Source organism: Aythya ferina (assembly GCF_964211825.1).
Source record: "Aythya ferina genome assembly, chromosome: 6".
In the NCBI taxonomy this organism is placed as follows: domain Eukaryota; kingdom Metazoa; phylum Chordata; class Aves; order Anseriformes; family Anatidae; genus Aythya; species Aythya ferina.
The window spans coordinates 40,699,583-40,726,785 of record NC_140303.1 but is presented as its reverse complement, the minus strand read 5'-3'; the positions used below and the strand labels follow the sequence as shown (position 1 = coordinate 40,726,785).

The window sequence follows — 27,203 nt, the reverse complement described above, 5'->3', positions numbered from 1 at the left end:
CTTCTATACTGACCTAATAAGGCACTCGAACTAAGCAGCAGAGGGTTTTGAGCTTCTCTTGAAATTACCACCACCGTTGCTCTCCCGAGGGGACGGGAGGCAAAGGGAAGCTGTGTTTTCCCAGGCGAGGCAACTGAAATGCAGGTTATTGTGGGGTAATAGAAAAAGGCACCTCCAAGAGACAACATCAATAGCACCACTTAGAAATGTCATTTCCCATTAGGAGTAATAGTAATAATGTGATTTGAACAATAAATCTTCAAGCTAGAGCAAGCCACTTCAGAAACACAGCAATCTATGAGCTCTTCTTTTCAAGAGTCAAAATTAAGCTGATTTACATCAAAGAAAATAATTTTTGTAATTTAGTTCAGTTATGTGTTATTCTCCCCATTCCTTTTGTTTTGAATATTCTTCTAATTCCATTCTTTCTTGGATGTTATTTCCTCACTTCAACAACAAAATACTTGTTGGCACATTCAGGCTCCAATCTGGCCGCAAAACTCCCAGAGAAGAATTTAGCAGACAATATCAGCTACCAGCTAACTAACTAGTAACTACTGGATAACTAATTAGCACCTACTGCATAACCAGCTAGCAACATCTGCACGGCCCCAGGGCCATGGGAAAAAGGTTTTCCAGGAACCTCGGGCCCCTAGCACTTCCTTAAACCTCTCCCTGATGGCCAGGAGCAGACAGCACGAATTACAGACTCTGGTTAGATTACCTTCTGGACCCATTTTGGCCTCTTTACTGCCTATTATCTAGGGTAATGATTCCTAAATTAGAGATGTTGCACTTTCCATGCGGTCACAGCATTCATCACGGCAGCTGTGAACTGGGCAGAAATGCGGTTTTGAATGTGGGAACGAGGATTACGGCTGCAGAAGTGCAGGTGAAAGGGGGACTGCCAGCAGAAAGAGCTCTGACCGGTCGATGGGCTGGGAAAATGGGTCTGTAGCTCTCCGTGCTTAAAGGAAACCTAATTCAGCACTGGAACAAGGATATTATTGATTCACAGCTCCAACCAGACGTTGTCTTTATTACCCCTGCACTTTCCTATGCTCTGCGGTCATAATTTTAACTTTAAAGTTGTTCCAACTTTTAGTTATTCTGGTCCCAAAAGCCCTCCGGAAGCCAAAATCAGCCCGAAATCCACACCCACCTGACATTAAAAACAATGCAGAAGGGAGCAAAAGCATCAAATCTTTGCCAGAGAAGCCACTTTGCAATGCAGAACCGTGAAATGGCTAACAGCAATCGACAGAAGAAAGATTTAAAGACCATAACGCAGCACAGAGCGGTCTGACATGGTAGCATACACATGTCCTTAATCACAAACAATTAGTCACGCCATGTCCCTGGTTATTTATGCAGCGGATGGGAGCTCTCAGCTTTGTCTTGAACCATCCAGCTGCAAACACAGATCAATATCTTAACAAGGAGCAGAGGAAATCTTGTTAGAGAAACTGTTGCTCGAAGAGGCCACCTCGTTTTCGCTTCATTTATCTCTACTTCTCTGCATTAGTGTTCCTGAGGCCAGTCCAGATTTTAAAAGGGACGATTCCCGATGGGACTGGGGTGCCTGACCAACACCCAGGCAGCAGTGGGATCCCACAGCATCTCAAACCATCGCTCCCCTAAATATTCTGTAAAATCCATTCTCCATTCACAGACACCACCTCCCACAGCAGCAGCAGGCTGTGTAACCACCCCGTCACCTCCAGTCGGGGCTGGTGGGCAGCCCCCATGCCAGCCCTGTGTGCACCCCTGGGTAAAGCATCTCGTCAGGATGCTGCTTACTCTGCTCAGACCTCCTGACCGTTCTCCAGCTCTATTTGCAGCATGACTGCTACCCACACACGTGTTTCACACCAGCCTGGTGATCTTTTTGCATTCCCAGCACTGCCTCAGCCAGAAATAGCTGCCTCACAGTGCCTGTGCTGGGAAAACATGCTAGGAGGAACGGCTTTAGAAGGTGATTACTTTTTTAAACCTCTGCTTTTTTAATAGGTAAGTAGGCTTTTTACGTCCTTTGCACACCAACAGCGTGCCTGGCTGTGCTGGCCCAGCACTGACACAGGTGATTTAGGCATTAGGTCCAGACACTCGATGCAAGGAAAAGCTCAGCAGCATTAATCCCAAGGCTTCAGGGCGCAGTCCTGACTGAGGAGTTTGGGATAACAACATTTGCGAGGGCTGATAACATGAAACAAACGCAAATAAGCACATATCCTAAACCACGTGTGTGGAAAAAAGCCCCAAGTGCTGACATTTCTATATTTTGCAGTACTCTCGTGCCAAGTGGCTGTGCTGAAGGCTCGTCTGTCCAGCTGATGGCCAGGGTGCACAACCAGACTCCCTCGCCCATGTGAAATCCCTCCAACAATTTAACACCTTTGCAGCAGGCTTCTCCTGCAGGCAGCGGGATGCGCCCCGTGCACTGATGCAGCTGGGCAGCATGGCCAGCAGCTGCCATCCTGGGGCAGCACCACGGCCCCAGTACCTGCCCTGATACCTGCTTCCTCCAGGCAATGTGTGCATCTCCCCGAGAACAGCCAGCGGGGTGAGCTCTGTGCCTCCACGACGAAGTGCATCAGCACTGCGCTGCTGGTGACCTGTCCCAGTGTCACTTCTGGGTGCCTCTGCCCATGGATGGGACTGGCATGGAGACAGGAGAGCTTCAGCAGGCAGGAGAAAGCCTCTCAGCTCGGACAGCCTCTCAGGGAGTTAGCTGTTCCCACCTCAGGCAGAGGGGAAATAGTAAAGGCTACTCATTACTCTTTCCACAGCTTTACCTAGCTCCCAAAATCAGTCCGGGCTCCAAAGAGCACATCAGCCACCTGAGCACTGCGCCCTGCAGTGCTCTGAGCACAGCTGCAGCCACGGCACCGTGACCACAGGCCCCGCAGAAGCACTTGGCCTGCCCCTACAGCCATATGTCACCGTGCCAGTGGCTTGGCACACTGCAGACGGATCTCTGAAAAATCAATGGTTCCTCAGTAGAAGCCACCTTTTGGCAGCTGGGAATGGCCGAGGAGCTGCTGCGTGACCTGGGCAGTAAAACAACAGCTGGCGTTTCTATTTTGTTTAAAAAGTGACTGCAAACCGTAACTCCTAAGAAAACACTGCGGATGCTGGAAATCAAACCACAACCAAGGCTTTTCCTAACACTCATGAAGAAATTAATCACTTGACATCAGACAAGTTTTTTCAAGAATGGGAACCTTTCCGGGAATTCTGAGGCTAGCTCCAGTCTCGTGAGCTCCCACTGAAACACAGGGAAATCGTGCTTCACAAAGGCTCTCGGTATTTGGGGATCCTCAGGCAATCAAGGAGCTCTTTAGCAAGTCATATTTGACAGCAGATTGGAATCAGGTCAAATGAGAAACCATTATTTCAGCAATGTTAACTCCACCTCTTGCTGCATTTATCCTCTTTGCCCACCAACAAAGCCGTCTGTACCAGCCAGTGCGCGTGCGGCTGCGTACCATGAACACACACTGCACAAAACGCAGCGATTTATTGCCTACCAACTTGCCAAAACATATTTTCCTCTAAGCAAAGACCAAGCATGAAAAATTCCAGCCTTGGAAGCCAATTGACTGGAAAGTTATAAGAACTGGAGGCGGAAGATTACAGCTGACTTGTGCACAGGCACCGCGCAGCTGCTGGCCCACACCGCACCTTGCTGGCCATGCCACACCATTCCTTTGATTAGAAGAAGCTAGATTTTGCACACCATTATCCAAAACAGAAGGGTTGAGTTTGCTATGTGGTGATTTCTGAAACTGCTGTATGAGTAAGATGGTACAGACCTACAGGGAGTTAATAGGTGAAGAGAAAAAAAAATAAAGTGCCAACAACCCTATAGTAAATGATGCCCCTGGGGCAGGGAGCTGTTCCCAGGACCCGTAACACCCTCTCCCGATGCCATGTGGTGCCGTACACGGACACATCAATCCTTTGCGCCCTGCAAACACAGCCTGTGCTGAGCACTTTGCCCACGGTGGGCAGATATGCCAGGAGCAGCTCGGACAAATGTGCTGGGTTCTGCCACCACCGCCGATGCCCCCTGGTCACATTTTCTCAGTATCTCATTCACTGCTGCTGCAGATGGAAATTTCTCCAGCTGTTTTGTTTGTTAAGCTTTTTTCAGCTTAACAAACTGCCCACAGGGGCAGCCTGCATTTTGGTGCATTTTGGTGCTCTCACCTCCTGTGAGAGCAGGAGGAAGCACTTCTCCCCCACCCGGCCCTGTAAACACCAAGAACACCCTAAATTAAACTGCAAAATGAGAGGCCACGTGGGTATTTATAAATGTAAAGAACATAATGCTCGCTAAGTTTTAAGTATCACCAAAGGGCTCTGCTCTCAGTCAAGCATGAAATCGCTATTTAGCAGGACTGCAAATATATTTTCTGCAGAACGGGGAAGCTCGCATTGCCTGCTTTTAGTAATTTCTTCTTGCAGGTGAGAGAAGAGCTGGTAATGCTTCCCCCGTAGCTGACAACAACCTGACACTGTAAGAGGTGTCCTCGCCACATCCCGGGTGCCACCAGACACCAGCCCCATGGCCAGGCTCACCAGCCCAATGGTCCTGCACACCCGGGGAGCCTCATCCCCTGTGGCCCTTTCCACAAAAGCTCAACTGCAACACAGCAAGTGCCATGCGAAATGTAATGTGAGTCACAAAACAGTAAAACAGGCTCAATAATGAAGTCCGCTAAGTGCAGCACTCTAAACGAGCATCAAAAAATATGAGAAAATAGCTCACACTATACTGAAATATCCAGCAGCGTGCAGAAAGTGACCTCAGCCCTAGCCCAAAACACTGACTCTGTTTATGATGTTCCCCGAATCCTATTGAATTCAATTCTCCCTGCCTTTTTAACCAACTTGCTCCTGCAGATAGGGAACCAGTGTAGGTGTTCAGGTGCCTCCACTCCATCACCCACCCCAACCCTCGTGTTACCACTTTATAATCCCCACACCTCGGGGCTGCCAGCACCCTCCCAGCAACCCTGTCCCAGGGATGGGCGCAGAACAGCACCCGCACCCCATTGTGCAGCCACAGCGGGCAGAAAAAAACAGAACACGTACTGGGAAGGGATGGGAAACATCCACGCAGGTCCCATATGCCAGCTTGGCACGTTGCAGATGGTGAGAACCCCATCGTCAGAAGGAATGCTGCTAGGAACCAGAACTGCACCTGCCATTCCCATGAACAATGACTGAGTCACTTTGCTAAAAAACTTCAGTTGAATTTATTTAATTTCTATTCCATGTAAAAGTAGAAAATTAATATTCTATAATTTGCCATGTATTTGTCTTGTAATTACCGCATTGACATGAAGTTCAGTTTTTGAGCACAGCCTAAATTTGCACTTCTGTGGATTTTTTTTAACAAGATGAGAAATCCTGCCAGTCAGTCCCGAGGACTAGAGGGAAACCTTCCTCTGCCAAACTGGGCTGGGGAAGTTGGACAGGCGACCCAGTAAGACTGTTAAATACTCAAAAAGAGTTGGAATTGAACGGCTTCACTCCCTGCCCGTGGGTGCAGCCGTGGCTCCCAAAGCAAAGCCAGCCCTTCTCACACCCCGTGGGGAGCCCTTTCGGCTGTGATGTTGGAGGAGGGCAGGCAGCAGGTGAGGACAGATTACACAAACCGAGCTTCCAGGGAGCAGCAAGGACACCGAGACCGTGATTAATAACATGCAGAGCAAGAAGAAACAGAGTCAGCAGACAGTTCTTCGTCCTAACTAAGTTAATATTTTTAATTTCATTTTACTGCCTTCCCAAATGACCCTGGCTTCCCTTCCTCCCCTCCTCCCTCCCCTCCTCAGCACAACACCCCCCCGCTCCTGCGCTTCACCCCCGAGCCCCACTTGGATGAGCTTGGACCACATTTAAGAAGGGTGAAATGCAGCTTATTTCATTTTTTTTCCTGAAGAAAACAAACTCTAGGCATTAGCCGTGCATTTTCTCACCAGTACCTCCACCTACAATAGCGAATGAGATGCATACACAGGGTACATCACCGGATGCTTATGCAAGGTGCGTTATCGATGTTTGGAGACAGGGCTTTATTAGCAATCTGCCTTATAATCTGCTTTCAGTGGTACTCCTAACACAAAGCTTCCTCCTGCTTCAGAAGGAAAGCATTTGTCTCCATCTCCTGCAAGTCCCCCCAGTCTGTGCCACCTCCCAGCACCCCTGGTGCCCGAGGGCCCGTTCCCATACACAGCTGAGGAGCTGCTGACAGAGCTGCACTGGGCAGGGCTGCCCGGGAGGCTGAAAGCAGAAGCCGTGCTCCCGTTGCTCACAGCCAGAGCTGAGGGATGCAGAGCCAGCCCCAAGCCTGGCCCCAGCTAGCCAGCTCCTCCCCGCAGCTGCTGCCAAACTACACGGATGCTACAGACCTGACCCGGCCACAGAACCAGAAATTAGTCCTGGAAGCTGCATCCTTACTGGTACTCCAATGAGTTGCTTTAAAATATTTACCCATGTCTTGGGACTTCCCCTGCTGCCTTCCCAGGATGTGCTGCCCACCCTACCCTGTTAACCAGAATTTGTGATACTTATAATTGGGAAAGAAACATCTTCTTAAAGGGTTTCCAGAATGGGCCCACAATCCTTGAGTGCTCTCTTCTGTGATGTACAACCCAATAAAAACCTCGTCTCACACCCTCTCTTCTTGATGCTTTTGTGTGTTCCCCTGTATGAACTGGCAGAGCTTCATTATCAAGGTTTCACCACAAGAAGAAATTAGATGGAGTTTTAAGGAAATTGGCTGCAACAATGGAAGTTAAAGCAAATGCATTTCTGCAGCTAATGAAAGAAGAATATCTTTCCGAGAGCCTCCTACCAGAGTAGTGAACCAGCAGTTACTGCTTTTCCCCACCCTCCCAATTCCAGCTCGCATCCCTCGGCACAACCCAAGACACATCGCCATGGCGAGCTGCTGCAGAGCCTGGGCGGCGAGGAGGGAGAAGCAGCAGCAGATGGGAGCAGGGGAGCTGGCAGGCTCCATCCAGCAGGCGTCGGCGGAAAACAAGCCCAGCTCGCTCGCTAGCTGCAGCAAAGCAGCCCAACTCACGCCCCCACCACGCAATCCGTGGCTAACCCGCATGGTGGGAGGCCACACAGCCCTGCTCCGCCACGTGCTCTCTGCTCTGTTGCACGCTCACACACACACACACCTGCCTGTGCACACACACACGTGCACCCATGCCACAGCTATAAGGCTGCCAGCAGCACGTGGCCTCCCTTTGCAGCCTGCCAACCACAAATATACTAAACACTCCACGTACAACATGCTGCAGTTTGGTACGTCAGCCAGAGGGGTAGCACTGAAGTTACCCATGTTTCAACCTCATTCACCCCTCTGCAGGCTGACCTTATTTTTCTTATATATCTATACGTATATATATAGCTCATATATGCTCAGGATGTATTTATACTTGCCTCTACCCATACACTATATTTGCTACACTACACTACCCTATCACCCAGTAAGCTGGCCCAGTATCAGCCGAAAAAAGAAAAAGCATAAAAAAAAAAAACAGCAAGAGACTCTCCAGAAACTGAAACGCATCCTAGTGCCTCTATGTCATCCACAGCCTTGGGAGGGGTTGTTAAATGCTGTTGCTTCAGTGATTTCATTATAGAATAAAAAGCATATGAAATGTTCAACAAGTTAAAAATGTCAACATAAGCGATTATGGAAATGTTAAAGAGAATTAAAAGACTATTCATGTCCAAAGCACAGACAGAATGACCGCTTATTTTCTTCTTGGGAATTCAAGCAGATCTTTGACAATGCAGATGCACCCTGGGAGCTCCTAAAGAGCCTTGCTGAAGGTTTTCACTGATACTCGTACAGAATTGCTACCCTCGCTCTTTGCAGTAACAATTCACAGTGAAACCCTTAAGACATCACTGAAACGTACAAAATGCTGGACTTTCAGAGTCCGTCCTCCCTCCTTCCACCATCTTCTCCCCCAGTATGCTTAGAAGGAAATTGCCACACAGCTGATAAAGCTGCTAATTGCCTGATAAAATCCCCTGCAAGCTCTGCTCCATGCAGACATGCAACCCCTCCGTGGTGCCACCGGGCAGACCGCTCCTTGTCAGTGTACTGGTACGGTACTTAGGGAAATCCTACAAATAACACCACAGTGGAGCAGCCCACCAAGGGGCTGAGGGATCTGATACACTGCATGGCCTCATCTGGTTCGTGCTCTTCTGAACCAGGACAGCTCCCTAAAGCTTGTGTTCATGTACCAGGACAGAAGCAAGGACATCAGCTGCTGCAGCAAGGAGCGAGGGAACCAGAACAGAAGGGGTAAGAAACAGCTCATCTGATCACTGCCACTTCACAACCCACTGCTGAGACAGCTCCATGCTAGTAAGGGTATTTCTTACTGTAAGGCAGGATAAAAACAGTTTTGTGCTCATTTAATATGAATGGGCTAGGATCCTGATTGGTATGTCTAGCTGAGAGTGCTCAGTAATGAACACTGCAGGTTTCTATAGATGAATTTATAGATGAATTCCCAGGTGAAAGAAAAAAAAATAAAAGAAAAACAAACAAACAAACAAACAAACAAAAAACATTTTGTCACAAGTAGTATTCAATACAGGAGGAAAGCCACCTGTGGATGAAGGACTCTGATCCCTGCATTCCTTGGGAAGCACAGAATTTCCTCAGAATGAAAAGGCACCAGAGTTTTTTTTTATTTTGAAAATATGAAAATTTCTAATTAAAAGGAAGAAAGGAATATGGAAAAGCACAAACTGCTCTAGCTGCTTGTTTTCCAGCCAGCACAATACTAATTAATCCAGGTTTGCAAACTGAAGTCAAACTAGAAGGGCTTCACAGACCTGGCCACCAGGCGCAGGTTTCTCATAGCACCTAGCAGCATTTCCAGTCTGTTTTTTTACTCCTTGATATTGCAAAATCTTTTCACTTGCTTGCCTCCTCGGTGCTCCTTCCCTGCCGCAGAAGCAGACAGCGTCTGATGAGCCTTCCACCCTTAATGGTCAAGGAGCTGCCACAACAGCAGGCTCCCTTCAGCAACTGCAAATGCCAAAGCTTTCTAAATCCAGAAACAACCCAAAATAAATTAAGAGCAAAAAGTGAATTAAGGAGAGAAATACTGCACTGATGAACAGGGAGAAAGAGCTAATAAAACAGGACCCTGAGAAGCCCCGGGTGCTTACGGCCTTTCCAGGTTTAGTCTTCACTACAACATTTAGCCGGCTAAAACAGCATCAGCACAGGAGTGCTCAGGATGCCGAAAGCTGGCTTAGAAACTACTTATATGCTCCAAATCCAGCTAGGGTTCACAAAACGTGTCCTCACATACTCTGAGAATCAGCTGAAGCGATCGGGGCCCCATGAAACATTTATGAGAACAGGACGAGCACGCATCCAGGCAGGTGCAGAGGGGCAGCTGCAGCACCCGCAGTGCGAACAGAGGGACAGGCAGGGGACGGGCAATTGCAGCCCAGGCTAACTTCCAAGCATGGAAAATACTGCACAAAATAACCAAACAATTCTAATAGCCAGAGGACAACAAGGTTGCAAGCAAGGGCAAAACTGGGCTGGCCAGAGCAAGTAAGGTCCAACCAGCTTAGTTTCCTCCTAAGGCAGAGGAATGGGGCTGCTGAAGAGGAAAGAACTGGAGTGCCCTGCAAGATTGAAGTTTTTAATAATATTTTATAACAATATTAACAAACAAGACAAAATGAGAAAGATGCAGTCTATGAGAAAATGGGTAAAAAGTGCAAAACCTGGAAGTATTTGCTGCACCAGCTGAGAGTGGCAGAGTTTCCCTTCCATTCCCACTGAATTCCACTTGTGGTGAGACCCATGCTGGGTCGCCAGCCTGGTCTCTGGGCTGCTCAGAGGCGAGCACCCCATCCCTTACACCAGCCCTCCCAGGATTTTGGGGGTGTCCAGGACCAAGGCTGCCAGCTCTCCCCAGCCGTCTGGCCCAGGTTTGACAGCGCTGACCCCCGGGCACTGGGATTCCTGCCTGGATTTCCTCGTTCTGCACAAATGCGGTAACAGAAAGAGGCAACTTGATCCACCTGGGTTTAAATCAGATCGATATTAGCAAGTGACGGTTCTGAGGGTTTCATTTAAGCCAGGGGTGAAGCAATCAACTCGTTCATTGATCTTGTGGTCACAGTCATCTCCTCCCGAGCAGGAACACCCCTGGGACGAGCTGCTGTGGCTGGGCACTGCTGGCTGGCACCCGGAGGGCATCTGCAGGAAACCCAGGCAGAACTAGCACGGGAACAGCTAATGTACAAAATATGCACGTGGCAAAACGTGGACACGACTTTAAGCTGGTCTCCATGCAGATCCACAAAACCATCCTTGTGACTCCAGTGCCGGGACTACTTTAGCCAAAGCTGCTTTTTTTTTTTTCTGCCCAGAAATACAGAAAACCACTAAATCTTTTACACAGCCCAGCAAGAGATACCGTGGTGATAAGAGGATGAGAATGAAGCTAAGGCCTCCTATTTAGGTTTATTATTAACTGAAAAAGCAATGGGAGAGAAACAGCACAGCTTGAGCGCTGCAGAGCTTTCTTGCTGGCTTCCCAGTCTCCCCAAGAGGGGCACAGTGGGCCAGGATGCAGGGAGCACCCCTTACTCCACCACAGACCACAGTATTTTGCCTTACTCCACCACAGACCACAGTATTTCACACATTTGAGACGAACATACTCTGTTTGATTAAGCGTGAACGAGTATTTTTACAAAGACATGACTTCTGATGAATCACCAGTTATTCAGCTTATATATGGTGAAAGGAAAGCTCCTGCAGAGCTCGGGATTAAAACCACTACCATTTTTCTCTTCTGTATCTCTAAAGGCATCTAGGAAAAAAAAGGGGAAAGAGCCATGAAGGTTTTATGCAGTGGAATTCAGTACTCTGGGGAATTTCTGCCTCAAGCAGGAGGTATACGTTAGCCGAAATTCAATGCTTGCAAGTTACATAAGGGATGCAGTTCCCAAAACTGCTCTCCTCCAGCTGCTTCTCCTTACAAACAGCACACAAACCCATTTGCTTTTGCTACATTTCCACTGAACCTTAGATCCTTTCATTATCATTAAAAAATACTATGCATTTATAAGTCATAATTAAATAACTAATTCACCAAAGCAGAAGCTACCCAAGGGAAATAAAAAAAAAAAAAAAAAAAAAAAAGTGCCTATTTTCCATGATTTTATTTTCATTCTTTTCACCACTTCCATGCACCCATCTGAAATGCAGATTTCCGCAGAGAGATTTACATCCCTCGATAAAAACCAAAGAAAAGGTTCTGGACCGGAACTAATTTAAGACCGGGTCCTCATCATATGCATTCACCTTCAGTTTTCAGTTCACGTTGGATAAATCTGCCATTTTCAGTAGTTTCTCCGAGTGCTAACCATTGGTGATACACTTTCAGTACACGCAGCAGAGGGCTGAGGCCAGGTCAGACTGCCAATTGTGGCTGTTCTAGAGGCAATGCCTAGATACCAAAACAGATTCCTTTTTTTCCCCTTTTCTGACCCATCTGGCTGTACCTGGCCCAGCCGCAGGGGCCAGAGGGAAGCTGTGGCCGTTCAGCACATCCCTGCTTTGACAGTGACAAACGTCCGTGCCTTCGCCTCCAATAAATACCGCTCTTTCCACTAGCAGACTACACAATGCCAGCACTGGAAACAGATTTGGTGAACTGCTGAGACTGTGACATCTTAAGTGGCTATTTCATCATGTTTAGGCTAAGTTTAAAAAAATAACGAAGAACAAAAGAAGAAAAAACCCCTCTCATTAGGGAGACCAGCTGAACTGTTCTCCCATCTCCTTCCCAGCCGCACACCATCCTGACATCTCTCTCAGTTATGCAGCAGTGGTGATGCTCCACGGAGGAGAGGTTCAGACAGGCAGCTCCTACACCAACACAGCCGTGGTACTATCACCATGTCTGTGCCTGGGTGGAAGCCCCCTGGTGCAGCCCCACTCCACAGCACTCAGCTCAGCCTTGGCTGGGGTTACCCAGAGCATCCCCAGAGTATCCGCACTCTCTTGCACCTCTGCCCACAATACTTTGCCTGCACCTGCACAAAAGAAGCAACCAACCAGCAAAAATAAAAAATAGCCAAACCCCAAAACATGAATGGTAAGATAAAAACAGAATAAATACTTTTTTTTTTTGCTCCAACACTAAATTTGCTCAATTCGTACTGCGGCTTCTTCACAGCTAAGTGACCTTGAGAATAATGCATAGGAAAAACGTTTTTAAATAGCTCTAGAAATTATCTAAATCACACCAGCTTTCAGATTTGTATCACGGCTCTTTGTTCACTCAAGTTGTTTCGGGTTTGAAATCATTCACAAGTATCCATTTCTGAGAGAAACCTTTCTACGAAGACCCACATTTCCATAATTTAAGCTATTCCTCTTTTTAAAGGTAAAAACAGTGAGATATGTCTTTGATTCCATTCTCTACTTATTTAATTAAAAAGCATGGCAAGCTGTTTGATTTCTTTAATCAGAAAATGGTGTTAAAAGGTTTTCAAAATAACACTTAATGAGTTTTGAAAATGGATTCATACACCATTCCTGCCAGGTTTCTGTACGTTCTTATTAACAGTTCGTCATCTTTTAGCAATTTCCGCCGCTTATCAGTAAGTCGCAGGATAATGCTCCAATTTTAAAAGGCTTTGTGTTCCTAAATACACACGGAGGCAAGGACCCTTAAAGGGACTGCAGAATAAGAGTCAAAACTTGTTCTCCCCTCCAACAGCACCTGCAAGTTTTGCTGTTCCCGGGCTGACAATGGAGCCGCGAATTCTCCATCACAACAATGTGAGATCAGGACAATAGGTTGTGAAAATAAACGCTTTGAGCGTTCTTCAAAATTATATGCTATCATAATAATGGAGGGGTTGGATATGTATCAAAAATAATTCAAAATGATTAGCAATTACCCTTATGAATCATAACCATCTTTGAATTTAGAAAAGCCGTTCGAGCATTCCAGCTACCCAACTCCTCCATCGCTAGCCAGCGGGCCAAGACCCCAAAATAACCAAAGACCCAGAGCCTGCCCCAGCACCCTCGGATGTCTGCAGGGAGTGAGTGCCCCAGGGCTCGGTCTTTGTGGCAGTCCCAGGGCACGAGTTTTCCACCTACAATTCATGCCAGAGGTGCTGAGGGGACCAGGAGCCCCCAGGTGCCAGGGTGGGCACCCATGGGAGGGCTCCGTGGGGTGAGCCTGGGTGAAACCGATGGGAGGAGGGAAAACAGGCACTGGAAAATGCATCTGCTGAGATGTTTTATCTTCTGCTCCCTGAGGGAAAGGGCCTGCTGGAGAGGGACACCTCCAGCCCTGCTGCCTCCAGGGCTGAGCCGCGTCTGCCTCCCATCTTCTTCAGCTGTGGAGCAGGGGAACACCTTACCTTAGCCCTTAGGAACCTGAAAAATACATCACACGGTGTTATCTAAGCAACCTACAAGCTGCAGTGGAGGGCACGGAAAGCAGAAGGAAATGTTTACTTTTCTGGAAATTAAAACTTTGGTGACTAGGCAGTAAATTAATTTAATCAAGTTGGGAGGTATCTATGAGAGATCATTTTCATATGATTTAATGAGAGAAGGCATCGGAAACGGTGATTTTAATCAGCCAAGTGGGACTTACAAGCGAGAAGATCCTGCTTAAACAACTCATTAAACTTCTCCAAGAAATCTTTACTGTCCCTGCAGACAGTCAACACAAAATTTATTGTATACATTTACTAATCCTCTGCCCCCCTTGGTAGCATTGCATATCAAAAGTTTAACACAGAAAACAAAGTCAAAGAAAAAAAGACTTCATAAGCACCTGCTAGAGAAAACCAAGAAGCTCCAAGTCCTGATCAAAAGAATGAGCTGACACAGGCCAAACGCCATCAGGAGTGCTGAATTCCTATTTTACAAATACATGGATTAGAGCAGAGAGATGCTCAGCACCGTGGTAAGATGCACCGTGCCCAGCTTCACTAAGGACACAGGGAGGCACAGTTCTCACCTTAGTAAGCCAAATGACAGGTCCAGAGAGTGCAGCCCTGCAGCATGAGGGTATGCAAAGGCTTCCTTCCTCTCGTAGCTCTTTTCAAACACCTACAAAACACAGTGCAGGGACTCAAAATTCCAGTGACGAAGAGCTGTGGGAGGAATTCCTGCACTGCCCAGGAGGCAGCCGAGACCACGGCACGCACCAGACCAGCTGGGTTGCTCAGCGTGGTTTGGAATCACGAGTTACAGAACAGGTCAAGGCTGAAGCATTTCAAAACACCAAACACGTAAAGGGCCATGAATCAACCCCACTGATCCCTCCAGTGCCTCTCCTTATCTCCCAGTTTCCCTTTGCTGAGCCACAATCTGTGTTTGTTTTCCACCTTCTCATTCTCACTTTGTTCTCTTTCAGACCAAAGGCCGCTTCTGTCGTGTCAATACAAATAGAAGAGCAGCGAAGAGGATGTCATGAAACAAATATTTTTGCTATTTACTATTATTTGCCTGCTGTCTAATTCTTGACTTTGGGACCAGCAGATCTCCAAGAGACACAAGCCACGTGCGTCAGCACCCGGTTAATTACAAGGGATGCTGTGGATCCGAGCACAATTCCACAGCACTCTTCGGGCACACACAGAAAATAATTTACTTGAAAAACAAAGCAGGAGCGTAGGCAGCAGGCACTAGATCTCCGTTTAAAACTCTGGAAGCTGCAGAACTGATGAATATCAAAGCCTCTTCTGTTAAATATGCTACAAATGATCAGCAGCAAATATTCCCCTAGTACAACCCGGCAAGGTCTGCTCAGCTGCACTGCACTGCGAGGGCCAGGGTGGAAAGCAGCGAGTGCAGTTCTGTGCTGCATTTCTGGGGCCTGCAAAAAGCTACTCACCTCCACGGTCCTGAAGCTCCTCAAGACAAAATTACAAAAACAGAAAATAATATGGCAACTTTAGAAAATTATCTGTATTAGATGGTTGCTGAATGACGACACCGGGAATCACGTTATTTTCTGAGCTCCTCTGAACTGCCTTCTCAAGCTAGTAGACACAGCACAGGAGCAAAATTACGCCTCTGATGTTGGGGGAAAGTTACTCCTAAAAGCTCAGCACACATTAGAGTGCTTGGGAATGAAGACATCACAGAATGATTAAGGTTGGAAAAGACCAAGATCACCTGGTCCAACCATCCTCATCCACATCCCAGTGGATGCAGCTGCTTTCACAGAGAGATGTTAGAGCTGAAGTCCAAGTGTATCTCAAAGGACAGTCCCCAGTGGACACCCAGCAGGCAGACACCCTGTCACAGCCCACACAGCTCAGGGACAGACGCAGCCCCCATCACAGCCAGCACGGGAGCAGGCACGCCACGCGGCACCGCTTGAACTTGACTTTCAGACCTTTGGAAGGAAATGAAATGCCAAGACTGCGTAATTACACAAATTCATCCATCTTCGTGGCGTTCTAGTATTGAATTACAGTCTTCTAAGCTTTAAAATCCAATTCAAAGAGCTGCAGAGCAGTTTGGGGCTGGCTTCCCCCAGCCCAGGCTGCCCAAACCCCCCCCAGCCTGGTGTCAGGCACCGCAGGGATGGGGCAGCCTCAGCTCCTCAGGGCATCTGGATTTCATATTATTTAAAGATATAAAATAAGGATCACGTCTTTCATGCAGAAACTGATAGAAGGGTAATGGGTGGCTGCACACAGGTTGCATCCGTAATTAAATTAAGCAGCGCTTCCAGCAGTACGAAGGGAGCCCAGAAGTGCCCACGTGCGGCACAGGCTGAGCTGCCAGCCCCTGCCCTGACCCCTGGGCTGGCACAGAGCAGCCCTGTGCCGGGCTCCCAGACCCATCCCATCCATTGCAGGTCCCAGTAACCACAAATATCCCTTCAAAAATCCCTCTGCAAATCAGCCAAGGTTTATCTGCTCTCCCTCCAGCCTGCCTCCTGCAGCCCACATATCCACCATCAGGCCGATCTCCCCAAACCACACACAGCATAACTGGGGCTCACCCGGCCCCATGAGACCCACCAGCACACCACAACTCTCCTTCCAGCTGCACGCGATCTGAATTAACTGGAAAAAAAATAAATCTTCACATTCATGACTGGCTTTCACAGACAAACTGAAAAACAGACAGCGTTTTTACACCGACCCGAAAATAGCACCCTGGTTTCTAAACAACTGCAAGTTATTTCTGGTCTCCGCAGTTTCGCCGTTCCCTCCGCGCCAGCAGACATTTAAAACTTGGGTTGCCCTCTAACACGGCTTGCACTCTGCAGCGAGGGCACCTGGCTGCCTTACGCTGGGAGGGAAGGAAGCACAGAGCCAGCTCCCCACCAGCTTTCGCTGCAAGAAGTCCAACACAGCAAGCTGCGAGTTATTATTTTTTTTAATATTTATAATAATTCCCTTCAAATTATTGCTTCTGTTCTAGGGTGACTGCGGGCTGCTAGATGCAAACCTAACTGAGGACAGCTTGGGGGGAAGGTTTCTGCAGCACAGGATTTCCACGCACAGTAACAGCTTGCATAAGGCTCCCTGCCGACAGGGCCCATGCGCTTTGCTTTACCGGGGGGTTATGTCAATGGGCCCAGCTCCTGCGGGTGCTGGAGTCCTGCAGGTGCTTGGCCAAGGGTGGCCCCAAAGTGTGCAGTAACCCCACACAGCACCTGCCTCTCCTCCCCTAAAATATGGGCACCCTTTGGGCAAGGTTGCCCCTCGGGTCTCTTTCTCCTCCGATTCTCCTCCGTTCTCCTTTACTCACATTTCTAATGATATTTTTTTTTTTTCAGAAACCTTTCATCCCTCCATGTTTCATCAAGATAGAATTACTGTGCTCTATTTTACCCAATATTCATCTCATTTTATAAAACTAGGTCACAGCATTTGCAAGCCTCCATGAGTTTGGCTTGACAGATTCAGAAAATACCTCCTTTCCTTGTTGTTCTGTGTATAACGTCGACACTGAAAATATTTACAAAAATAAACTCAGAAGTATACCAACACACGACTTTGTTTTAGAATTGTAACGAGGTATTTACAAAACTCCCTTTCTGCAACCAGTTGTGTTTAAAACAGTTCTGCTAAAAAACAACAATAACAAAAAACCTAGAGTCCTCTGGTCTGTGTGTCAGCCCTGAAACCCTTACTCGAGCCAGCTATGCAAATAGCAGGAGGTTTCCTTGAAAAGCACCAACAATTCCTCTCTGCTGTCACCAGCCTCGCGGGGCATCCTGGCCTAACCAAAACACCACAGCCTGAGGTCCGTGGGATTCCCTCCCATGCTAGAAAAGTGCAGAAACCCTGGAAAAATGGCACAAGACATTCTGGTGTCCCTGCCAAGTGCCTTCCCACTGATACTGGAGCACGGAAAGCAGAGCAGGGCACGGCGACTGCTCCTGGCACCAGGCTCCAGCTCCCAGGCTCTGCCCACCGGGAAGGAAAAATCTCAGCCCACATGCAGTGAGGGTTTCACCTCCTGCGGGGAGCATCACCTTGGGAACAACCACGCTCCCCAAAAATCCCTCAAATGCTTTCTCTCCGAGTGAAACCAAGCCTTGGGCCGCCTGGAAGCGTTGGCAACATCTGGCTCGCAGAGCGGTGCCTGGAGCCGCCGCCACTCACCCGTCGTCTCCACGATGCCCTCCAGGATGACGACGATCTCGAACTGCTCCGTCTGCATGCTCCGCTGCGACAGGTCGTAGAAGGGGCTCTTGGCGTCTATCACGTGGCAGATGGTGAGCGGCGAGACGAGGAAGAGCTGGTCGGCCCCCGTGCTGAAGCCCACGTCCAGCTCCAGCTGGTCGAGAGGCAGGAACTCGCCCTCCGGGGTCTGGCGGGACTGGAGCAGCAGCGGGGGGAGAGCAGAGAGAGCAGAGAGAGCAGTCAGGGCAGCTTGCGGCAGCCACCAGCCTCCCCAAAAAGCGAGGGCCCCCCGGCGCTGCCGAACAATGTCCAACACCCACCCAACATAGGGTTTCCCAAGATGGTTTTGACATCACTGTCATTTAGACCAATATTAAAAAAAAAAAGCCCAGAAAAGCTGTCACTGCTGTAGTTACTGCTGTCCACCGAGACATTATAAACCACATTTTAACAGCTACACAGCAAGCCCAGGACAAAAATCACTCCCAAACTCAACGCCCCCCGTGGCACACTGTGCCATGCCGCCCGCAGCCCATGCTGGGAGCTGCCATCAGCACTGCCATCAGCACAGCCCGCAGCCACGCGCTCACCCCCTTCACTTCTGACTCTGTTTTTGCTCTGCATAGTGTGAAGAAGCACGAATAGCATGCTACAGCCCTTTCTGGTCAGTATTTTTATTACAGAATTTGCTACTATTTTCCCTATAGGTTTTATAAATTTGTGTTTGTCATGCACAGCCCCCAAATTGTTAAATCACCGCTTGAAATGAATTCCCCTCACTCCCCACGCTTCAAACCGATGTGAGGCGAGCCCAGCACTCCAGGCTCCCCCTGGCAGGGCAGCGCTGGGTGGGAATCAGCTGGGAAACCACGAGAAAAGGAAGCAGACCGAGCAAAAAGGGATTACGCGCCTCGCTTGGGATTTGGTTTCTATTTTTAAAATATTCACTGAATGGTGGTTGGATTGGAAGGAGATCTAATCCCAAGCAAACAATAACCTCTTCCAGTGCCCTGGAGATCCAGCTAAGAAATGGGCTTTAAGTTATGTGTGCACAAATTCAGATTCGTGGCCGTGCCCCTGGTGTCCGAACGCCTCGCGGTTTCACATCAGGGCATCAGGCTGAGACACATCAGGAGCACACCAGCCTGCCGGGGCCCTGCCCTGCAACAAAAGGACAAAGACACGAGCCCAGCAATGAGCATGGCCCGTAAAGAGAGCAAGGAACAGAGCCAGGAGGGAACCACTGCCACAGGACCTCCTGCACCCACACCTCCCGCACCGCCACGCGGGAAGCGGAGCCGGGAGAAGCAGGGCAAGGCCCGGCTGCAAACCTCTGTGAGCCCCCTCCACTGCCTCCTCTTGGCCTTCGGTGCCACCTTCCAGCCTCAGGGGAGTTTTTCATGGCTGCTTCCCAAGCAGGAGCCAAGGGTAGCTCCCTGACAGCTTGGCCTGAAGCAAGCACCCAAACCCCGACCAACGTGGGTTGGCCGCAGATGATGAAGCAGGGGGAACTATTTTGCAATAAAAAAAATGACAGCATAATGGGCATCTTGAAAGATGGAAGGTTGATAAAATATGGGCGTTAGAGAGAATTCAGTGCTTGAGGGACACGGCAAAAGAAAAGTCCAGGGAAACAGGCATGAAATGCAGACGGGGGAAGAAAACGATGGGAAAAAGGTTAAAAATGAGCGGGATGTTGCCTGGCGCCTCAGAGCTGTGCCGCTGCCGCAGTCTGTCGGCACTGGCATGCTCCCCCTGAGTGCCATGACATCCATCAGGACCACCAGGGCAGCCCCGAACACTGGGGTTGTGGTGGTCGGAGCCACGTCTGCCAGCGGTGGGGTGGACACGGGCACCAGGGCTGCCTCTCCTCCAGGGGAGCCCAGGTAAAGGCTGGGAGCTGAACTGCTGCAAACCACAGATTATTCGACACCTGAGTAACAGCCAGTACTCAGCACAAGCCAGGGTGCAAAAACTCCCATTATTTATTATATTATTATTTATTATATTTCTTAATTGCTGCCCTAGACACTACATCTGTAGAAGAATTGACCTTGAATGACTCCTCTGGCTGTGCCATGCACAGATCCACACATCTAAGTTTTCTCCAAGTTGCTCACAATCTTGGAGACTCATTTGGCAAGATGATTATTCCAATGAATGAGTCTTTGCACGAAGTTGCCAGCTTTATGGCTTTCTATTTTTTTTTTTTCTCCATCACGGTCTTCCCAGGAAAAAACAGAAACCCAGAACTCCAGCAGGATTTCCAGTTGTACATAGCTGTTACAGCGGAATACCCTTCTCCCTAAGAAGCAGCACCCACGAGGAGCTGTGTGCCAGCCCTGCGGCTGTCCTGGTGGCCCCGCGTTGGCACACAGGGTGGTACACGAGGCAGGGTGCACCCATGGGAGTCAGCCGGGCATCCAGCATGGGGCCGAGCTCTCCTCTGTGCCAGCACCCATGGGCGTGAGACCAGCGAGAAAACCTGGAGCAGCGACAGCCCTCAGCTGCACAGCCCTGCCGCTGCCAGCCAAGCAGGCTGCCCCAGCACGGCAGCACCCTGCTCTCCCTGCTGCAATCCTGGATTTTCCTCCTTTTTCTTTTTTTTTTTTTTTTTCTTTTATTTTTTCCCCGGGCAGCAGCCTGGCCAGGCATCGCTTCCCCAGCGCAGCGTGAGGACTGCACCCTGCGGAGAAATTTGGTAGGTGATGTGCAGCGCTGGCTAGCAACTGCACCCACAGGAGAGCCTCCTTTTAGCCCTTTATTGCTCTTCTCCCTCTCGCTACCCATTTATACCTGCCCGCGTACGGAGCTCCTACAGAGGAGCTTTTTTACAACACAAATTATGTCCCTGAGCACTGACAGCTTGCTTTGTCTGAACTGCTGCTATGCCGAGGTTCCCTGGGCTCTTCTGGTTTTCTCACTTTTTTTTTTTTTTTTTTTAAATAAAAAAAAAGAAACAAAACAGCTGCAAACCCTTCAGCCCTGTCACTCCAGCATTATGACAGAACACAAATACATGACTTCATCCATAAAGGCAGCCTTCCACACATTTAAAGTTCAGGAAATTTGGTGGAGCCACACTAAGTTTTAAGCTCTAACTTCTAAAATTCCATCAGAGGCACCACACAGATACAAAAAGGGCTATTTTTTTTTAGGCCTGTAATAGAAATGACTCATTTTGATTCCTGAAAGCTATTAAAGATGCATGTTAAATGCGGCAGTCCCATCCCTCCCCGGCCAGCGTGGCCTCGGCAGGCAAGGCAGCTGAGGGGTCACTGTGGTGCCCTCTAAAGACTGGATGATTACTTACCAGGCTAATTGCACATAATTCAATTTAGCCATCTAAACTTCGGCTGCGAGGAAACAAGCGGCGTTAGCTCACATCAGGAGAACGTAACCGCATCCTGAGCTGATTACTCAAGAAGAAGAGAACGGGAAGAGATGCTTCCAGGTCAGCTGCAGTGAGAGCATCCCCAGTGATGTCAGTCCCGAGCTGCAAAAATCAGCCGGGCACGGTAGGAAGGAGACGAGAGAAATTGTGCAGATGTTTTAATTCCTGTTGTGTCCCCCACGACTCCACGGAAATTGCAGGCAAGGGCAAGCCTCTGGGCCACGGACTCCCCCATTATTTAGGATGCAGTGGGGGTCCTGCAGAGCTCAGCAAAAGCAGCGAGGATCCTGCCTGCAAACCCTGGCAGAAACACTTATTTGGGCCAAAACAACACAAATCTTGCCCCTAAAAAAAAAAAAATGTACCTGTGCTTCGCTGGACCTGGGTACAGCAGATAGGGCAAGAGCCCCCCTGTGCAGGGCAGCAGGGAAGGAATTGGGATGCCCCCAAGGGACCCCCAGGCACACAGTTCCCATGTCCCCCAGCCCAAGGCAACGTGCAGGATGCTCTGCACACACCAAACATCACCCGAGCCGTCCCCTGCCACCCGCTCCACATTTCCTTCTGCTCCCCTATAAATAAAAGACTGGCAATAAGTCTCAGACAAATACCCTATTTTCCTCAGACATGCGGGGCTGCTAGCATGATTTTAAAATGTGTAACTTTGAAATTCTGCTTTCGGTGAAGTTCATGCACCACGTAAATGGAGTTCAGCCCGGCGGGACACACCGCTGCCCGGGAGCACAGAAACACAGCAGGAAGGCACACAGCTTCCTTCTGAAATGCACAGCGAGGAGTTCCAGCTACAAAGTGTTACCTCTCAGGGAAGAAACCGAGCATTTTATACAGACATGCATGTAAAACAGCACAGCACATAAACATTACCCTATAGGGCTGCGGGTAACCAGATGGCCGGGTGCGTGTAAGTCTGGCGCCCGACGGCTGAGCGCGACGAGCACCGCGGGCACACGGAGGCAGCCACGGCAGAGGCAGGGGACAGCAGCGATGCTCCCTGCCCAAATGCTGCTCGGCAGCACCAGCAGCTCCGGGGGGGCACAGAGGAGGACAGTAGTGGGGTGTCCCCGGGGACTTACTTTGAGCAGCTTGCAGCGGATCTGCGCGGACACCATGTGGCTGTTGCGGAGGTTGCCCACCCGGAACATGAGGGTGAGCTTGCCGTCCCGCATGGAGATGGCCGCGTGCTCGCTGAACATCAGGGTCTCGGCCCTCTTCTTGGGCTGGGACATCTTGATGAACATGCAGCCGATGAGGAAGGCGTCCACGATGGAGCCCAGGATGGACTGGAAGAGGAAGAGGATGATGCCCTCGGGGCACTTGTCCGTGATGTAGCGGTAGCCGTAGCCGATGGTGGCCTCGGTCTCAATGAAGAAGAGGAAGGCGGAGGGGAAGTTGTAGACGTTGGCCACGCAGGGCGTGTAGCTGTCGTCGTGCGCCTTGTTGAGGTCGCCCCGCATGTAGGCGATCACCCACCACATGGAGGCCATGAAGAGCCAGGCCACGGTGTAGGTGAGGATGAAGATGAAGAGGTTCCAGCGCCACTTGAGGTCCACCAGCGTGGTGAAGAGGTCCGACAGGTAGCGGCTGGTCTCGCCGCCCAGGTTGCCGTGCTGCACGTTGCAGCGCCCGTTCTTGTCCACGAAGCGCTGCCGCTTCCCCCGGGGGGCCGTCCGGGGCGGCGGCAGCCCCCCGCCGCTGGCCGAGGTGCTCACCACCTGGTAGTCGTCCCCCAGCTTGCGCCGCAGCGCCGACATGCTCCGCGCACCGCCCCGCACCGCCCCGCACGGCACCGCGGACACGGCACCGCGCACGGCTCGGCACGGCTCGGCACGGCTCCCACCGGCTCAGCACGGCTCGGAGGGGCTCGGATCGGCTCAGCACGGCTGGGCACGGCTCGGCACGGCTCGGCACGGCTCGAAACGGCCCCGCACGGCGCCGCCGCTCTGCGGGCGCGGAGGCTCCGCTGTGCGCGGCCGCCACCCACGCGGAGCCGGCGGCAGGGGCGGCGCGGCGCGGCCCCGGGCAGGGCGCGCCCCCTTGGCCACGCCCCCTCTGGCCACGCCCAGGTCACGCCCAGGTCCTGGCCACGCCCCCCCGCCACGCCCCGCAGCCCGCGTTGTGCTCGGAGCATCTCCCGCGGCGGGTGAGGAATAAGGCAGGAGAGGGCTGGGGTGTGCTGTAATTAGCTTTGTGCTTGGTAATTTGTGCTTGGCGAGTGGGTATCGTGCCCAGCCCTCGCGTCTGCAGTCCCTTTGTCCGTAGTTCAGAAGGGACACGAACGATGGAGGGTCTGGAGAGCAGCCACGGGGATGAGGGGAGACCTGCAAGGCAGCGAGAAGATCAAAAAGATCCCTCATGTGCAGACCTGGAAGGCAGCAAGATCCTTCCAGTGCCCAAAAGCCACAGCCTCTGCCAGGAGCAAGGGCAGGGGCAGAGGGAATTCAGTCCAAAACGCCAGGCCAGCACACGTTTTCAAACTGGGAGAAAACAAAAACAAACAAACAAAAAAAAGATTAAACAAATGGAAATCACAAAATCACATCTACGGTGTGGTGGGTGCTTGGCCACTGGGATCTTTAAATGGTTTTTAAAAAGCAGAAGCAGCGTGACCCAGCGCAAACCAAGCGGCTGAGCCAGCAGCACAGCGGGCTTTAGCAGCAGGGCCACAAGCTGGTGGCAGCCACCTGCTGCCCAGGGTGCTGGTGAGGCTCCAAACTGATGCTACACGCTAAGGAAGCTTGGAGTGATGCAGTTTAAATGTTTAAATTTAAGGGGGTGGGTATAGCTCTTATGTTGTTAATCACAATGTTATAGTTACAGAAACCACAGCAGTGTAAAGGAAGCCATTTCTTTCTAATTACTGAAATTCAAAACTCTCCCAGCTCCTGGGGAGGCCAGCAGACTTACAACCTGTGTGCTCTGCCTTACCTGGTGAGGTGAGGAAATAAGGTGAGTGCTGGAAAAATCATGGACTTTACAAATGTCCTTTGTCATGTGAAGCTCTTGGTGACAAGAACGCTCTGCTCTTAACGCTCTGCTCTTAAGGACACCCTGGAGGGATTGTTTCCTGCCAGCCAGCAGCTCAGAAACCAGTGGAGATGCCTGCTTGTGTCCTTATGCTGTACCTGGGGGGGAAGGTAAAAAGACCCAGGAACTGTATCTTAAACTCCCATCCCTTCTGATGTCTGTGATGCTATTCGCCTCACGCGTGCTTCTCAATTAAATCCAGAGCTCAGCCATGCCAGAGTTAGGAAGGAAAAGTCCAGAACCCTTTTCCCCGTCCAAATCATGAGCTGAGTGATTTTTTTCTCCGCAATTAGGCATGCCGTTGATACAAACAGTCCTGCTTCCAGAACCAGGAACGTAATGATGCATGGCAGGAGAAGGAAACACTCATTTGGATGCAAAGCCACTCAGGAAACCCATGTGGGGATTTCCAATTCAAATTCAAATTGAGACTCTCAATGTTCTTAGGTTGCAGAACAGAAAATTCCACCGTGAATCATCAAATTGGTTCGTAAGCAAATGCACAGTAAAATCAGGAAAACAGCTCCAGAGCTGCAAACCTGGCCAGATTTCTGCAGCAGGAGCAGCTCCCTGGGGCCCATTGAACCCATGCATGGACACCGACCTCAGAGTCCTATGGCACCTGGTGTTGGAGGTAGCCACACATGGAAGCAAATGGAAGAACAAATGGAAGTGCCCTTCCATTTCTGTGATTCCTACCATGGGAACATGTGTCCTCTGCCTCCCGTTCTTGCAGGAAGGGCTGGATAGCCATAAACCAGAGAAGAGCCCACCCGGCAGAAGGTAGCATCCCACCAAACTACACCCAACCATTACAAAGCAACGTCACTTTTACTGCTACTGCTAACTCCTGGCCAAATTCAGAGTGACTTCTTTTCACTCTGAGGAGAAGCCAAATGAAATGTTTCTCCGAATAATGTAGGTACCCTGACATGGTGGGCATGGCCTCCCCGGTGTCCTGCACAGCTCTGTTCCCCTTGAGGTCCCTTCCAAGTGGCAGAGGCTGGCAGCTGGCCATGGACGGGGCCAAAAGGTTCTTGGTGGCAGCTCCTGGCTCGCTCCGGTGGCTGGAGAAGAGCAAAGGCATCACCTGTGTACGTGTCCTGGTGCAGTGCTCTCTGTCTGACTTCTAATATGAAAAAGAAAATATAAATAAATTAAAATTAAATTAAAATAAAATAAAATAAAATAAAATAAAATAAAATAAAATAAAATAAAAACCTGCCTTGATCTTATTTTTCCAATATTATTTTTTTCCTCACCCATGCTGTTTTCACGCATTTTTGTAGGTTTTAAGCAAGACGCCAGCCTTGCCAAGGCTCCCCTTGCTGAGGATGGATTTCTTCAGCTGAGAGGGGCCGGTTGTTTGGCTGCAGGCGGCATTAGGACTATCGATTTGACTACAGCGTGTGCATTTACATTGGCATTTTGCAGTCCTTGGTTCAGTGATCAATGCCCATTTTCTGGTTTGCTCTCACACGGTCGCACATAGACCAACATCCAAAGGGGAGAAAAAAGTACTTCTTCACATGCTGCTTACGCAAAATCCTCCTGCCCTGAGGGACTCCTCACGGGGGACCGGGGAAGCTATAAATATCCACGGCTTCAATAAGCAACTGGAGAAATTCAATGAGGATCTATCGCAGGGAGCAGCTACAGACACCGCCTCAAACGGCTGCCCCCAGGCACCACGGCTGGGTGCTCCGTCAGCATTTGGGAGAGCTGTCACCAAACGCTGTCTTCTGCACTCCCAGGCCTGCAGATTCTCTGGTGACGTTACCCAGGTGGTTTATAACCCCGTGAGCCCACAGCAGTGCCCTGATGAAGTTGTGTTGGGCTCCCAAACCCACCTCACTGTGGCCCTTGGTGGCTCGGAGCTGTGACAGGGCCACCTTGAGGCCTCCTGATGGCTGCAGCTAGGCTTACTGATGGAAGGAAATCTCTCAAATTTGCTGTTTTTAGCAGCGCTGATGGTTTAGAAAGCGTACTTGTGATGGCTTGGCTGACAAGGGGCATCATTACCCGACTGGCAGCGCTGGCTGGGCATCGCCTGCTCTTCATTAGGGACTGCCTGTGCTGAAATCAATACGCTTGGTGGGCCATCGCTGGGCTGGGAACTTGTGCTTTAATTAGGAAAGGTAGATAATGAGCTCTCTGCAGCTGCATAGCTCCCCCTTTTAAAGGTTTCAGACCAAATTCATTATTCTCTTGGTGCTCTGTCTCCCTGGGGCTGGAGCTCCTCGCTCACAGATCTCACAAGCGGTGTGTCTGGGACCGGGGTGACAAACCCGCTGTGTCCCCTCTGCCATCCTGCCAGAGCCCCACTAGGAGCCGTGCCACACCAATTTAAAAATAAATGAAGCAGAAACTTTTTGTGTGTGCTGTATTTCTGTGTTGCAAGGGATCCAAGCCCTTGCCTTCGCTTGGCACTGCAGCGATCAACGCCGCAGGCAGCTTCCCTCCCTCCTGCCTGCCTGCTCCTCGCCGTGCCTGGTCTGGGCACAGAAAATGCCACCTCAGGTGCCATGCAGTCCGTGTGAAATTATCAAATTCATGAGGCAAAAGCCTTGGCTTCCTGTCTGCAGCCCTTCCTCGGTTTGCTCCAGAGAAGCTGCTCCTTCCACCTCGTCATTTCACCTGGAACAGCAAAACAAACCCCCCAGCTGCGGGTCCTCCTCCACACGCCCTGCAGGTATCACGCTTTTCTGTAATGTTTTCCCAGTGTGAAACCAAAAAGCTGGTCAGGCTTGGATCGCTGACGTCCTTGTAGCACAGCAAAATGACTGGGTTCATTCCCAAAATTGTAATGCAGGCAAATATGGCCAGGTATGTACACACACCTACCGTGAGACGAAAGTCCTGGAGCTCAGTGCCATCTGTCACTGTTTGCGTTTTCTGAGATGAAATCTCTCCAGGCTCCTATGCTCTACTGTTTATATTTTTGCCTTCACCTTTTCTTTCGTTGCTCTCCTATGAACTCCTCACATAGAATAAATTTTTCATGCATCTGGAGACAACTGCAGCAATGCTACCCCTTGCCAAAGCCATTCAGAAG

General features: G+C 50.0%; 1 protein-coding gene across 1 annotated transcript in view; it reads right to left on the bottom strand.

The window, feature by feature from the left end:
* The window catches only part of KCNJ3 (potassium inwardly rectifying channel subfamily J member 3), a 41,394-nt gene extending 18,264 nt beyond the window's left edge, over positions 1-23,130 (bottom strand). The window contains exons 1-2 of the mRNA XM_084523922.1: positions 22,198-23,130; positions 17,689-17,905 (exon numbers count right to left, since the gene is read on the bottom strand). Of these exons, the coding sequence (XP_084380048.1) occupies positions 17,689-17,905; positions 22,198-22,875 (895 nt within the window). The 5' untranslated portion in view covers positions 22,876-23,130. The remainder of the gene's footprint in view (positions 1-17,688; positions 17,906-22,197) is intronic.
* Positions 23,131-27,203: the final 4,073 nt, after the last annotated feature.